Genomic DNA, 14,437 nt, shown 5'->3' with positions numbered 1-14,437 from the left:
TTGGGGTAGTGCAATTTTTCTCTTCTCAGTTGAGGTTCAGTTTGAATAAAAAATCTGGCATGCAAGCTGTTAGAGTGGTCATTGTGTCTGAAAGAAGCCAGATTGTTGCCACTGAATACCTGCTGTTAACCTGACTCTCCTCCCTTCAGGCATTGGAAGATGAACTGAATCAGAAGAAGCGTGAGCAGGAGATATTCTTCAGACTCAGTGAAGAGGCCAATGGTCAGACTCCAGCCTCACCAAACAAACCGGCCAAATTTATCCCATTCAGCTCTGCAGAGTCTTCATAACCCTTGACTTAATAGGCAAGGTTTGCCAGCAGTTCGGCTGTTCCCAACTGGGAGAAAGCTGACAAAGGACACTAGGGCACCCTTCCCTTCTGCACCCACAGAGTTTTCAGATCTGTGTCTTCTGTCCAGCTGCTTGTGAGACAACAAATGTGGCCAGCAGGTTGCCCCTCTCGTCTGGCTCCACTGGAGGTGATGGACCCAAGCTGAAGTGGCACCGGCCAGTGCTGACTAGTTACACTTAGGAGAGCTGCAGATGAGCTTCATTTGGGGAAGTTAATAATGCCATGTGCAAAGTTCACAGTGTTTGCTGTAAAACCACTGCTTGGCAGTGAACTGGTTGCCAGGTTGTTCTTTTAGTGTCTACTGAAGCGGCAGAAGATAGAAACTGAAGAGACGTTCAGTGCCTGCTAAATGCCATGACCATAGTGGTTAAACTTGAGTGTTGCTTTTCCTGACCAGCTCCCTTGTGGGTTGTGTTAAGGCCCAGTGTGACAGGTCAGTGGTTTCATGTATCAACGTGAGCTTTGTCTATTGGTGGGACTCAGCTACCTCAGGGCACAGGGGATTCCACTGACAGCCTTACAAAAGACAATGCCTTTTGTTTGTTTGTTTTAACTGTGACCTCTATCTCTAACTGAGCAAAAGACTTTTTTTCCATTTAGGTCTCTCTTCTTAGAGTTTCATCAGCTTGTTTGAAGCAACTCAGCATTTCTCCTTGTGACCCCATTTCTGCCCTTTCTTAAATGTGGGATAATAGTACCAGGGCCTGAAGCATGGAAGTGAAAATGCTTCAACTGAGAGCATCCAAAGCTCAGGACCCTTTCCTGTTAAATAAGGGCAATGAGAGAGTCTTAGTCCTACTCAGAGGGAATTAACACCGGTGCAGGCACTGCATGAACATGAGGACTATGGAAATCTTTGTCCGATTTGACAGTATACATATTAGCACACCTGCCACAAACAACTACTTATAAATGGCTAAGCCTGGTAGTGATCTGTATGGCTTAAACTCTTAAGCGATGAAAAACTTAAGTCAGTTAATTAATAGCTTCCATCGGCTGCTTATTGTACTAAATAGCCAAGGCCAGTTTATTTTGCTGTGGGTTTGATATTAGACTGTAAAAAGGGGAGTGCAAATCCTTTCTGCGATATTGATTACCTTCTCTTCCCTTTATTGCAAAAGGGAGAGAATATATATCGCATAATGAATTCTTTTTTTGTGTGTGGTAGCTTTCTCTTCCTTCTCCAGTGATATTGGTCTAAGAGAAAGTCTGTGCTCAGGTTATGGCAAGAGCTATTGTTTGCTCATCTGAGAATTTAAATAGCAAAAATACCCACATCTCCAATGCATTGTAATTGCAGCTGTCCTAGGGCCAAAGGCACCTTGTTTTGCACCTCCTTGTGTAACTCCCTCTGTACAGAGAGTACTGGAACATGGTTGTTTTATTCTCCTGTCTGCTGTGATTGGAAGATATGTTTTTGATAGATAATAGCACCCATCTGAAAACTGCTTCATGGCAGCTTTGGTTGCTGTGCCTTTCTCTAGTTAGTAGGAAATCTTAAAGGGTTCATGTAAGTAAATCCACATGTAATACAGTAGACTACTATATGCTTGAAACACTGAAGAGCCTTAGAGTTCCATGGTCCTTCTAAATGGTGTTTTCTTTCCGGAAGAGACACTATGTTTTTCTTGTCTTTTAAAAAATATTTCAGATATTACAAGGCGCTTTGGCCTTTCTCTTTAAATAGACATCTCACTGCTCTGCATGGTCATCTCACACGCTCCTCCAGTTGGGTAGCCATCCACATGTTGTAATGCTCGATTCAGTACTTTGAGATATACATGCAAGCAGAAGGTCTGCATAGACCTTTGTGCTGTTGCCAAACACTTATGCATTCAGATGGCCACGAAGTTCAGGGTTTTCTTTTGGATCACTGTGCAAGAGTAGGAAAGTGTGTCTATTTGTTGAAATGGAGGTCTAGCAAACGCAAGGTTGCTGATGGGCTTCTTATTGCAACATGCAGTCGAGAAAGAATATATTCAGTTTCAGAATCAGAATTCTCTGTAACAGGAATGTCTGTTTAGTGAACTCTGAAGTCTGAAGATGTTAGTCTAGCAAATGTAAACTGTAATGGTTCACACTCTGGACTCTAAAAGCACTTTAATATCTTGCTGTACTGATTTGTGTATAAAATATAGAACAGGGTGACTAAGAGAAAGAGACTGGCACATGCAAATTGTATTCTCTAATTTCAATGCAGAAAGAAGAATTGAAAGTTTATATTTTCTGACAGTTCCCATTCTTACTTTACATTATAGAGAACTGATCATAAATCTCAAGTGTGTTATGTGTCCCTACATGTCTAGACATGCATGCTGTTTCACTTCTTTAGACATCATGAAGGATGGATTTCTTGGCCAAGAAATCAAACCAGAGTGTCATTACAGCAATGCATTTGTATATCTTACCTGCTCTCAGCTGCTATCAAGAGGTGCTGTAACCTTGCACAAGTGCAATATTTACCTCACACAGTGTTTGCAAGGAAACTTCTCCCTTTTTATTATAAGAATGTGTTGCTTTCTCTTTTTTCAAGTAAAACTTTCCCTCAACTAAATAGAATGCAGTGTTTAATTTGAGAACTTCTTTGTTGAAATATGTTGATAATAAACTTAATTCTTGAAGCTTACTGTGTTCCCTTGTAGCTGTTCTTAATTCTATGCTGCTGTACTACTAAGAATAGCTAAAGAGTGACACTGCTTGGTCAAGAGGGAGAGCTGCATGTCCATTCCATTCCATACCAAATGTATCGTCTTTTTGTGATATTAGGTTTGATTTAGCACAAGCAGTATGGTAGGTGTTCAGCTGAAGTTGAAAATGTTTTAGATACCCTCAGCTTAGCTGGAGAAATGGCATTGATTATAGGAAAGACCACAGTGTGGGTGAAGCATTTCTTGTGCCTGCCGTGACATCTTCTCCATCCCCACGTGGCTGGCCCGGTATGGCCGCCGGTGGTGCCCGGGGGGGGGGCAGGGAAGGGAACACAGAAATATCCATGTTGTCTTCTTAGGGTCAGGCCTAAATGGGTACTGGTAATTGGGGATTCCCTGCTGAGAGACACAGAGGCCAAAGTATATAGACCATACTTGTTGTCTCGAGAGGTCTGCTGCTTAACTGGTGCATGCATCAGTGATGTCACAGAACGGATGGACAGGTTCATCAAGCTCACAGATCATTACCCCTTCCTTCTCATCCATGTCGGAATAAATTATATTGCCTGGTACAGCATGGAACGTATTAAAAAAGACTTTGTGGATCTGGGGGGAAAGGTAAAGGACCTGATGTCAATGGGGGGGGGGCTACTATCAGGAGATGGCTTGCACCTCAGAAGGGAAATAAAAAATATTTTTGGGAGAAGGCTTGCACGCCTGGTGAAGACGGCTTTAAACTAAAGTCGGAGGGGGGGCAGGGATCAAGAAGCAAATTCAGAACCTAGTGTGATGGCAAGATCTGAAGATGAGAAGACTGCTGTCAGGAACCAGGCAGAAGACATTCGAGTCAAGTCCTTACAAAGCCAGTCCTCGAGACCATAGGGTTAGTGAAATCCAAAAGGAAGCTTTATTCAAAAGACTAATACAAAGGTATCTACAGCCAGAGTTCAGTGAACAAACTTCTTAGCATAGACAAAGGATCAATAGCCCCCCAATGGGTATTTATACAGGAGATCAAATAGGGGAGGGGGGGATGAGGAGTGCAAAGGCCAGAAAGTACACTGGTTCTCAGCAAGGCCATCTGGTCCCTGCTTTGATCTGGAAATGCTACAAGTGTTGAGACTTCACAGACTCTAGCAAGGTCATTGAGAGCAGGATGAGATAACATGTTCTAACAGCAGACGCTGTTGTATGCAAAGGGAGGACAGGGACCAACAGGTGATTTATGGTTTTATGGCAACAGCCCGGGAGACTCCCGTGGAACACGGGTGAAACTCAGGTCATGGACTGGGGTTCATGACAACTGCTAATTTACAGGGAACTGCACATAAGCAGCAAACTACTAACAAGGAAATTCAAAAACCAAAACCACGGGGCTCACAAAGGATGGATTGCGATGTCTCTACACTAATGCACAGAATATGGGAAACAAGCAGGAGGAACTAGTAGTCCTGAGAGAGGAAGGGGACTATGACCTAATAGGAATCACAGAAACTTGGTGGGATAATACAATTGGAATGTTAGAATTGAGGGGTACAATCTATTTAAATGGGACTGACAAGTAAAGAAGGAGGAGGGATAGCAATATATGTTAAGAATCTGTATACTTATGAGGAAATACAGGTACCTGAGCACAAAAATTCAGTTTAGTGTATTTGGGTAAATATAAAAGGAGTAGGAAAGGAGAATGGTATTATTGTGGGGGTCTGCTATAGACCACCAAGCCAGTCAAGATGACTTGGATGAGATACTCCTAAACAAGATTACATAATTCTCAAAGCGGAGGGACATGTTGGTCATGGGTAATTTCAATTACCTGGATATCTTTTGGAAGACCAACTCTGCTAAAAATGCAAACTCCAATATAGTCTTGACTTGGCTTGTCAACACCTTCATTTTCCAGAAAGCAGAGAGGGCAACCACAGAGTCTGCTATTTTAGACTCATTCTCATCAATAGGGAAGAACTGTAGATGAGGAATTAGAGGGCACACTTGGTAGTAGGGACCATGTTATTTTGGAATTTACAATTGTGGGAAAGAGAAAACCTTTACTACCCGAAGAAGTCACGGCTTACAGTAGTCAAATGTATAGAATGGACTTCAGTAAAGCACATTTTAACAGACTTAAAGGTATGTTGGGTAGAGTCCCGTGGTCAGAAAGATGTAAAGAGATGGGAGTCCAAGGAGGTTCCTTCCAAGTCTATTATTCTATTATTCTATTATTCTAGTTACCAACCTTGAACATCCTGTCCCATGGTGCAATGCTATGCTTTAAAAAATATTGAGGTCCAATTGTTTGGAGGGGCCAATTCCCTTCAGCACTGAAAATGCCCTTTCTTTGGGCAAACTAGATGTGTTGGTGAAAGATCCTGTGATCAGATCACTGGCATTGTTCTAAAGTTAAAAGCAGTTTGGGGGAAGGGGATTCATTGAGAGCAGTGTACCACAAGTGGGCCTTTCCCCTTTCCTTCTATGTCATCATTCCAAACTAAATCCATCTCCCGGCTTCTTTGTGCTGTATTTATACACAGTGAAACCACTTCTAAGAACTTAACGGCTGAGTTTGTGAAAAGCACTTTTCAAGCATCTCCACTAGATGGCAACATGCTAATGGTGAGCACAGGTTTCATTTTAAGACATTCTTCAGTACTAGTTGGCTTGAGCTCCTTGCATGAGGGTGAGATTTTGACCAAAAGAGACATAGCATTCCTGACCTGTTCATTTTATAATAGCAGTAGTACCTGTCTTTCTACAAACCAACCCAGTTACCTTCTGATGGATTTCTTATGTTGATGCTGTACTATGACATTATCCCATCGTTGCCAAAAGCTTAGATTATGACATCACAGTGAGATCACTGCATTTCTGAGGGATGGATGGGCTTCTGTGTGTCTGTGATCCTGAGCCCCTCAGCGCTGTCACAGGTTGGTGCTCAAGCAAATAATTACTCAAGAAGACATAAGAAAGCAAATACGTAGTTTGAGATCTAAGCAATATTATCTTTACCTTGGTGCTAACCATAAGAGCTGTGTCAAGAAACAATAATCTTTCAGATACTTGTGTGTGTGTGTGTGTGTGTGTGAGAGAGAGAGAGAGAGAGAGAGAAAATCAGGTAAATGCCTGAATCAAGTCTGCCAAAGAGGGTACTGGATTTTTAAATTACCACACCTGGATTTTAGCCCCTCATCTTTAGTTGGTACATCCTGAATTTACTTGGTGTTGTGATGTGTTTGGATTGTTTGAAAAATTAGTTTTACTGTATTTCCAGATAATTTTTCCCAGTTTCTCACTAATTTTTCTTACTCTCAGAATGGAGGGAATGTATGAAGGAAATCTTAAGAGAAAAAATAGCTCATCTGATAACTTTTCCCCCATGCATTATTCCCATTTCTTGTGACTAACATTTTATCCACAGTAATAAAATTAAGAACTATACATAAGAACCATATGTGGCCTTTTGCAGTCCCAACAAATCAATAAACAAGCAGTTATTTATCAATCTCCAGAAAACCTCTGACAATTCAAATAGTATAATTTGATGTACTATGACATATGAGGGTGGTGAGATGAAAAGTGGTTAGAATAGTACTTTTAATACTGTTGCTGCCCCCCTTCTTCTTTTTTTTTTTTTTTGCTAACCTCTGACCTCAGTTGTCACAATTTAACATCAGGTTCATTGCATAACAATTGTTTGGATTGGTAGAATAAAAGGTGGCTGAGTCAACTTTAAGTTGCTGTGGTGTAAGGCTTCTTGCTATGAAGAGAACATTATTCAGCTTTCAAACAAAACCAGCCCAGAGCAGATTAGCCCAGTTTTATCAGATCTTGGATGCTAGGTAGGATCAGCCCTGGTCAATATTTGGACACGACCAAAGAATGTGACGGGCACTATGCAGAGGCAGGCAACGGTAAACTACCTCTGAATGTCTCTTGCCTTAAAATCCCTATGGGGTTGCTGTAAGTTGACTGCATCTTGACTGGGAATAAAGGGCTGCTTGGGTCCCTGAGAAATTCAGCTGTAAAGGATCTTAAGATTACTCTTTGTACAAAGGCATTTTCTAGACAGAGATTATACTTTGACTCATTGTTTTCAAAATTAAATGGGCTTTGTGTTCTTCATCCTCAGATATTCACATTATGTGCTTGTGCTTTGTGATTTGATGTCTCTCTCTGTAGGGGGCAAATAAAACAAACTGAGGTTTCTTCATAAACTCAGGGAATTACTGAATATACTTAGGCTGCAAACCTGGGACTTACTTTTGAGGAGGTAGAGGATGTGGCTGTAACTGTAATCACAGCATACTCTTTAATGAATCTATGGGTTAGAAACACAATAAAATGGTAGTCGCTACCAAGTCCCCATTCCCATTGTAGAGTCCTCTCATGTGGTTCCTCAGAGTTCCCCAGCCCTCAGAAGCAGTATTTTGTGAAGATGGGGGTGGTACATTTATATATAGACTCACACACACAATGTATGTACATTAAAAAAAAACCCACAAACACCCCCTTCAAATGTTATGGTCTGAGTTGTAGGAAAGTCGATGTGAAAACTATGGCTTTTTATTTCAGCAGAAGACTACAGGACTACAGTGAGAAACCTTCAGAATTCTGGTGGCATACATGTTATATCCACGTAGTCTTCAGGGCCAACATTTGAATGGCATAGAAAAAGTGAACAAAAATTGCACAGGTGTGTAAACAGCATCAATGAAATGGCAGCTTATTTTGGCGGGAGGGGCTATGTACTTTACTTCTAATGCCAAAATTTCTTCTATATTCCTAAGTGATTTTATAATTAATATTTTCTAAGCTGAGCCATAAGGATCAGAAGTCATTGCATTTCATTTCAATTGCCAGAGTTCTCTGGAAGTGTGTTCTCATGAGAATAACAAGAAAGTGGTACTTAGTTTAACTGGTATCAAGTTGTTCCTCGAAATCTGAGAACAGAGAGAGAAACTTCCAGTAGCCGGCTATAAAATTGAAAAGAAACAGTAGGGTTTACATGTTATACAGATACTACAAATAATCTAGCCATCTGATGCTCTTCAAAGTTGATATCCACAATATCTTTAAACCGCCCGTGCCACCACGGGCGCCACGGACTAAATAAATGGTTAAGGAGTTCTAGGGTGGGATGTGTCCGTGATGAGGAAGGGTCCGGATTGGACCCTTCCTCAGGACAGGCAATCGGAGGGATTCTCTGTTCCTCCCTGCGCTGCCCCGGGCATATGCCCCTAGCATATCCCCCCCCCCCACCCTGAAAAGGCCCGCCGAGGCCTGTGGAGGGCTCAGCAGGCCTTCTGAGATGGTGGGGGGAAATGGACTGCCCCCTAGCACTTCCCCTGAAAAGGCCTGCTAAGGCCTCCACACGCCTTGGCCAGCCTTTTGGGGGTGGGGGGGAGCGGACTGCCCCCCAGTCCTCCCCCCACCCCAAAAAGTCCAGCCGAGGCCTGCAGACACCTCAGTGGGCCTTTTGGGAGTGGCTGGTGGGGAGACCTTGGTTGGCCTGCTTGGGGTGGGGGTGAGGGGGTCTAGCCCCCGATGTATTGTTAGATACAACAGGCTTTGTTGCTAGCAATGATTATAAACTTAAATACAGCAGACACATGAGATACTATGAGCCCTTGGTGTCTTTCATCATTGTGGGATGATGGACTCTTTCCCTTGGCTTCCTGCCTTTCTTTTCAGTGATGCCCTAGAGTGGCTTTGTGATGGAGCACAGAGATAGGCCAGGGGAGTTTATTTTTATAAGCTGCTGATTAATCTCAGTGAATACAAGAATAAATGGAAGTGCCAATGGCTGCACGTTGGTCACCAAGTGGTATATCTGTGTATGAAAAGAGGGTGATTTAGGTTCCGATTTTTTTCCCCATAAGCTAATACATATTCTTCAGAAGAACTGTGGTTTATAGGCCTAAAGCTTTCAGAATGCTGAAATTTGCTTCTGATTGTAACAGCCTCTCTAGCTTCTATAAGAAGTCTGAAGCAACAGAAGGAAACTGTTGACTAAGTAGAAAAAAGCTAATAAAGTAAAACTTAAACTGGTGCCAAATTCAAATTACATATAAAATGGAATGATTTCAAATCACTAAGATAAGCAGAAATGTTAGATTTAATAATTTAGTAAAGGCAACAGCAGGATAATGAACAGGCTCATAGTTAATCCTCTGAGGAATACATTAGAACTTAAGAGCCCTGCTGGATCAGACCAGTCCAGTGTTCTATCTTGCACAGAGGCCAACCAAATTCCTCTGGAGGTCCAACAACAGGGTATAGAGGCTGAAGTCTTCCCTTGTTGTTGCCTCCTGCCTCTGGGATTCAGAGGATTAGTGCCTCTGAATCTGGAGGTTCTTCCATAGTCACCGTGGCTAGTAACCACTGATAGATTTATCCTCCAGGAATCTATTGTAAAGCTGCTTATTCCTGTAGTTATCAACATATTCTCTGGCAGCAAATTCCACATCTGAATCTACTGCCCATCAGCTTCATTGGATGCCCTCAAGTTCTAGTATTTTGCGAGACGGAGAAAAATCTTTTGTCAACTCACTCTACCACATTCATCATCATGGTTGCCCTTCTCTGTACTTTTTTCCACCTCTGCATCCTTTTTGAGATCCAGTGACCAGAACTCTAGTCTCCATAGTCTCCTAAATGTGGCTTCACCATATATCTATACCATGGCATTACAATATCAGCCATTTTATGCTCAATCCCTTTCCTAATAAACTAAAACATAGAGTTTGCCTTATTTACTTCTGCTGCACATCCATTTACCCTAAAATCTTCTTCCTTTCACCCTCAGCAAGTTCAGACCTTATTAGCCTATACTTGAAATTGAGATTTTGTTTTTTGTCAAAATGTACATCACATCTTACATTGAATTTCATTTGCCATATGGCACTTACCCAGTTTGTGGAGATCGTGGTAGAGCTCTTCACAGTCAGCCTTGGTTTTTACCATCCTGAATAATTTTGTGTCATCTGCAAACATGGTCATCCCTATTTCCATATCATTTATGAATTAAATACTACAGCCCAAAGACTGATCCTTGTGGGACTGCACTGCTTACTTCCCTCCACTGTGAAAGCTATTAGGTGATTCTCACTTTGCTGCCTGTACTTTAACTACCTTTTAATCCCTAAGAGAACCTATCCTCTTATCTCATGACTGCTAAATTTACTCAGGAGTCTTTGGTGAGGTATGTTGAAGGTCCAAGTATTGATTTGATTTGAAACTGTATTTTGAAACAAGAACAGCTCTGAAGAATCAGCATATAATAACATGCACTGCAGCAAGCATAAAACAATGAACACACATTAAGGAGGATGTGACATTTTCCCTATTTAATAAAGATACGTTTTTCAATGTGCGAGATTCTCACTCCAGTCACTGGACGCTAGGGAAGAAAGGAACTTTTGTGACTCCCCACTTTAGCTTGTTAATAAAAGGCTTATTCAACATAAAGGTCTGGAAATCCGCTCACAGCTCTTTTACATGCTGTTACTTCATATAAGATATATATTCACACTGTAGGCTTGTGTTACTTAAAACCAAATATGAGTGTTCAGCTTCAACTGTCCATTCTATCAGAGACTTGGGCTCTCCTTAAGCCCATGAGTAGCCTGTATTGCCTGCATGTACTGAGGCTGCCACAGTTCCCCTGTCTTTCTGAGACATGCAACCTTGTTTGGCCCAGAGAATCTCCTATATCTTCTCTCTTCCACCAAATCTCCACCTCAAACCTCTTGCCAATAACAAATATCTGCCTTCCAATTCCCACTCTGTGAGTTAATGCCCCAGGAATTCTCTCCCTTAGAACCCTCCAAGGCCACTCCCCCTTCTCCTTCAGGAGCGCCCCCTCTCATTAGGGAATCCTAGGTTCTATATAATTCCCTTTGGGTTCCTAGCTATATAGGTCCATCACAGGGAACAAAAAAAGTAAAACCCGTCTCCAACAGATAATGAGTTACTGGGATGCGATCAGCCATTTGCAGATCCTATATGTTCATAGGCAAATTCCGGCAACATTGTGGGTCTGCAAGGAGGCATCTGAGAGGCGTTTGCAAGGAGTAAAGAGACATAAAGTTGTTCAGATCTTCCTAGTGTAGTTGACAGAATTGGAGAAATATACCGATGTACAGTACTAATATATTATTAACAAACCTCCGTGGAGGGCAGTATATAAATATAATAAATATCTGTAAACCGTTCAGGGAGCGGCATAAAAAATTAGCTAAGGTTAAGGGAGGTGTTTGAGAAAGGAGTTCGGCAAGGCTGTATACTGTCGCCTTGCCTATTTAACTTGTATGCAGAGCACATCATCAGAAAGGCGGGGTTAGAGGAGTCACAAATTGGGATCAAGATTGCAGGGAGAAATATCAACAACCTCAGATATGCAGATGATACCACTCTAATGGCAGAAAGTGAAGAGGATCTAAAGAGCCTGTTGACGCGGGTGAAGGAGGAGAGTGCAAAAGTTGGCTTTTCAAGAAAACGAAGATCATGGCATCTGGCCTTCTCAGTTCCTGGCAAATAGATGGGGAAGAAATGGAGGTACTGACAGATTTTATTTTCCTGGGCTCCAAGATCACTGCAGATGGGGACTGCGGCAAAGAAATTAAAAGACGCTTGCTCCTGGGGAGGAAAGCTATGGCAAATCTAGACAGCATCCTTAACAGCAGAGACATCACCCTGCCAACAAAAGTGTGTTTAGTCAAGGCTACGGTATTCCCAGTTGCAATGTATGGCTGTGAAAGTTGGACCATAAGGAAGGCCAAGCGTCAAAGAATTGAGGCTTTTGAACTCTGGTGCTGGAGAAGACTCTTGCGAGTCCCTTGGACTGCAAGGTGAACAAACCGGTCAGTCCTAGAGGAGATCAGTCCTGACTGCTCCTTAGAAGGCCAGATCCTGAAGATGAAACTCAAATACTTTGGCCACCTCATGAGAAGGAAGGACTCCCTGGAGAAGAGCCTAATGCTGGGAGCGATCGAGGGCAAAAGAAGAAGGGGACGACAGAGAATGAGGTGGCTGGATGGAGTCACTGAAGCAGTAGGAGCAAACTTAAATGGACTCCAGGGAATGGTAGAGGACAGGAAGGCCTGGAGGATCATTGTCCATGGGGTCACGATGGGTCAGATACTACTTCGCACCTAAGAAGAAGAAGAAGAAGAAGAAGAGTTGGTTCTTATATGCCGCTTTTCCCTACCCGAAGGAGGCTCAAAGCGGCTTACAGTCGCCTTCCCATTCCTCCCCCCACAACAGACACCCTGTGGGGTGGGTGAGGCTGAGAGAGCCCTGATATCACTGCCCGGTCAGAACAGTTTTATCAGTGCCGTGGCGAGCCCAAGGTCACCCAGCTGGTTGCATGTGGGAGAGCGCAGAATCGAACCTGGCATGCCAGATTACAAGTCCGCACTCCTAACCACTACACCAAACTGGCTCTAACAACAACAAAGGGGGTGGGCCGAGTCTGGGATACGAAACAGGGGTCATTGGCCCCTTGGCCCCGGAATGATGACAGGGGGGCCAATTGGAAAGTGCAAAGCGCCTTCCAAATGGCCCATCGACCGACTGCCTCCACTTTGAGACCAACTGCCTCCACTTTGCGCTTCCCGACCCATCCACTTGGGACCGTTGGCTACAGCTTGCTGCAGTCGAGAGCTGCCAACGTCGGGCCCAGCTGCCTGAGCTGGCCTACGCAGGCTGACAACCCTCACCTCACCACTGGCCCCGCTGCACCGAGGAGGAGCAGCCAGACACAAAGGGAGAGGTATGGGGAAGGTGCGCCCCATTGTCGCCACATGGCTCGGCCGCTGCACCCCCTTTTCCCCTCGACCCAGGAGGGTGCTGAGGGCAGACAGGGAAGGGTGGTGGAGGGGGGGCCTTGGGGCTGGCCCGGGAAGGCGAGAGATGGGGAGAGCCTGGGTTAGCGAAAGAGATGGGGGTGAGGAAGAGGGAAGAGGCAGAGAAACAAGGAAATGGGGAGCTCCAGTCTGGGGCTGTCAGCTCTCACGGCCCCCCCTACCCCTTTCTTCCAAACTAAGATGGGAGAGGACAGCATTGGCAGGAGGGTGCCTGGATGTGCAGATCGTTTCTTGCTTGAATCCTGCCTTAGGGAGGAGGCAAAAGGGAGTGTGGAGGGAGTAGGAATTGGGGTGGGGGAACTGATTATGTTTCACCAATATTTACTCTTCTAGAGGTACTGATCTCTGCTCTGCTTTAGGCCCCCTTTTCTTGGGAATCTATTTGGGAAGGGGGTGATTGGTGTGGTGTTTAAATGCAGGGGGTATATGATTAAGGAATTCACTTAGACTCCTTAATCATGTTGCCTCTTTAATTTTTGTGATCTTCCTGATCCCCGCCTCTTGCTCCCCCCCCCATTTCCAGAGATGGGGCTAGCATTAAATGGTACTGGGGGTGTTGATTTCTTTTTTTCAAAGCTCTTCGTTCTTCTCCAAAAGCCCCCAAGGGGAGAAGTAACCCTCTCCAAAGAGGTAGAGCCAAAGCCCCAGGCTGGGGAGTTGACAGGTAGGGGGGCAGCCGGGAGGTGCCCCAGCCCCTTCAAAGCCTAGTAATAAATAAATGTTGTTACAGAATGGTCAGTGCAGTAGAAAATGTTGAACAGAGACTCCTTTCCCCACAAGGTATAGTCAAAGCCATTAAGAGATCATAGGACATGATGATGGTATCATCTGTCTTTCTGAAAGGCTGAAGATAGAGCATTAAAGCATGCCAGGACAGAGTCTTCAGTGCTTAGAGATCTCAAGGGTCCTAAGATAACCTGTTGGTTGAAAACATTTGGGATGCTGCAGAATAACTGGATATTTCTATATCTGTGCCCTACCTTTTTGTAGAGATGGTCCCAGAACTGCTGTTTGTTTCTTTGCTTTTTGATAGCCAAAATACAGCAAAACTATAAGGGAGAGGTCATGCTGCTGGAGTTTCTTCTTAACTGCTCTTAGCCACATTGAGAGGTGGCTATTGTCAAAAAAACAAGGGGAGGCTAGATTCACCAGTCTGAAAATGAATTTCAGCCAATAGGCTGATGCAAGTAGCCTCATACATGCCTCCAAGGAAATTAGTGTTTGGAATACGTCATGGGACTATCATATTAATTTATTTTTTATTCCGATCTTTTTATTTTAAGAAATAGAAGTATACATAAAGAAGAAAAAATAGCATCTAAATACATTATAACCCCCTCCCTTGTCCTCCCTCAGTCCCTGTTATCTTCTTAGCTCTTCATTCGGCAAGCTAATCCAAGTAATAGTGCCATTGCTCCTCAAATTCTTCAATTAGTTCTTTGATGACTATTGCTGTAAGCTTCACCATCTTTAACCGCTCCTGTGGAGCAGAATAAATAAAAGAGTAAGCCCTAAGGGGGAGGAGAAAGGGTGGGTTCTGTCCGGGATAAAAACTCAGAGCGAAGCGGCTCCTG

The 14,437-nt window shown here is 43.5% G+C and overlaps 2 protein-coding genes across 3 annotated transcripts in view; both read left to right on the top strand.

Annotated features, from left to right (window-relative positions):
- STK10 (serine/threonine kinase 10) overlaps positions 1 to 2,978 on the top strand; it is a 110,856-nt gene extending 107,878 nt beyond the window's left edge. For both annotated transcript variants that reach the window (XM_077327054.1, XM_077327055.1), the window contains exon 19: positions 150 to 2,978. In XM_077327054.1, coding sequence (XP_077183169.1) covers positions 150 to 290 — 141 coding nt within the window. In that variant the 3' untranslated portion in view covers positions 291 to 2,978. The remainder of the gene's footprint in view (positions 1 to 149) is intronic.
- A 4,588-nt stretch (positions 2,979 to 7,566) lies between these two features.
- The window catches only part of SH3PXD2B (SH3 and PX domains 2B), a 182,759-nt gene continuing 175,888 nt past the window's right edge, over positions 7,567 to 14,437 (top strand). The window contains exon 1 of the mRNA XM_077327052.1: positions 7,567 to 7,690. The gene's annotated coding sequence lies outside the window, so the exon portion shown is untranslated. The remainder of the gene's footprint in view (positions 7,691 to 14,437) is intronic.

Source organism: Paroedura picta, chromosome 3, assembly GCF_049243985.1.
Source record: "Paroedura picta isolate Pp20150507F chromosome 3, Ppicta_v3.0, whole genome shotgun sequence".
NCBI lineage: Eukaryota > Metazoa > Chordata > Lepidosauria > Squamata > Gekkonidae > Paroedura > Paroedura picta.
This window is presented reverse-complemented; position numbering and strand designations above follow the sequence as displayed.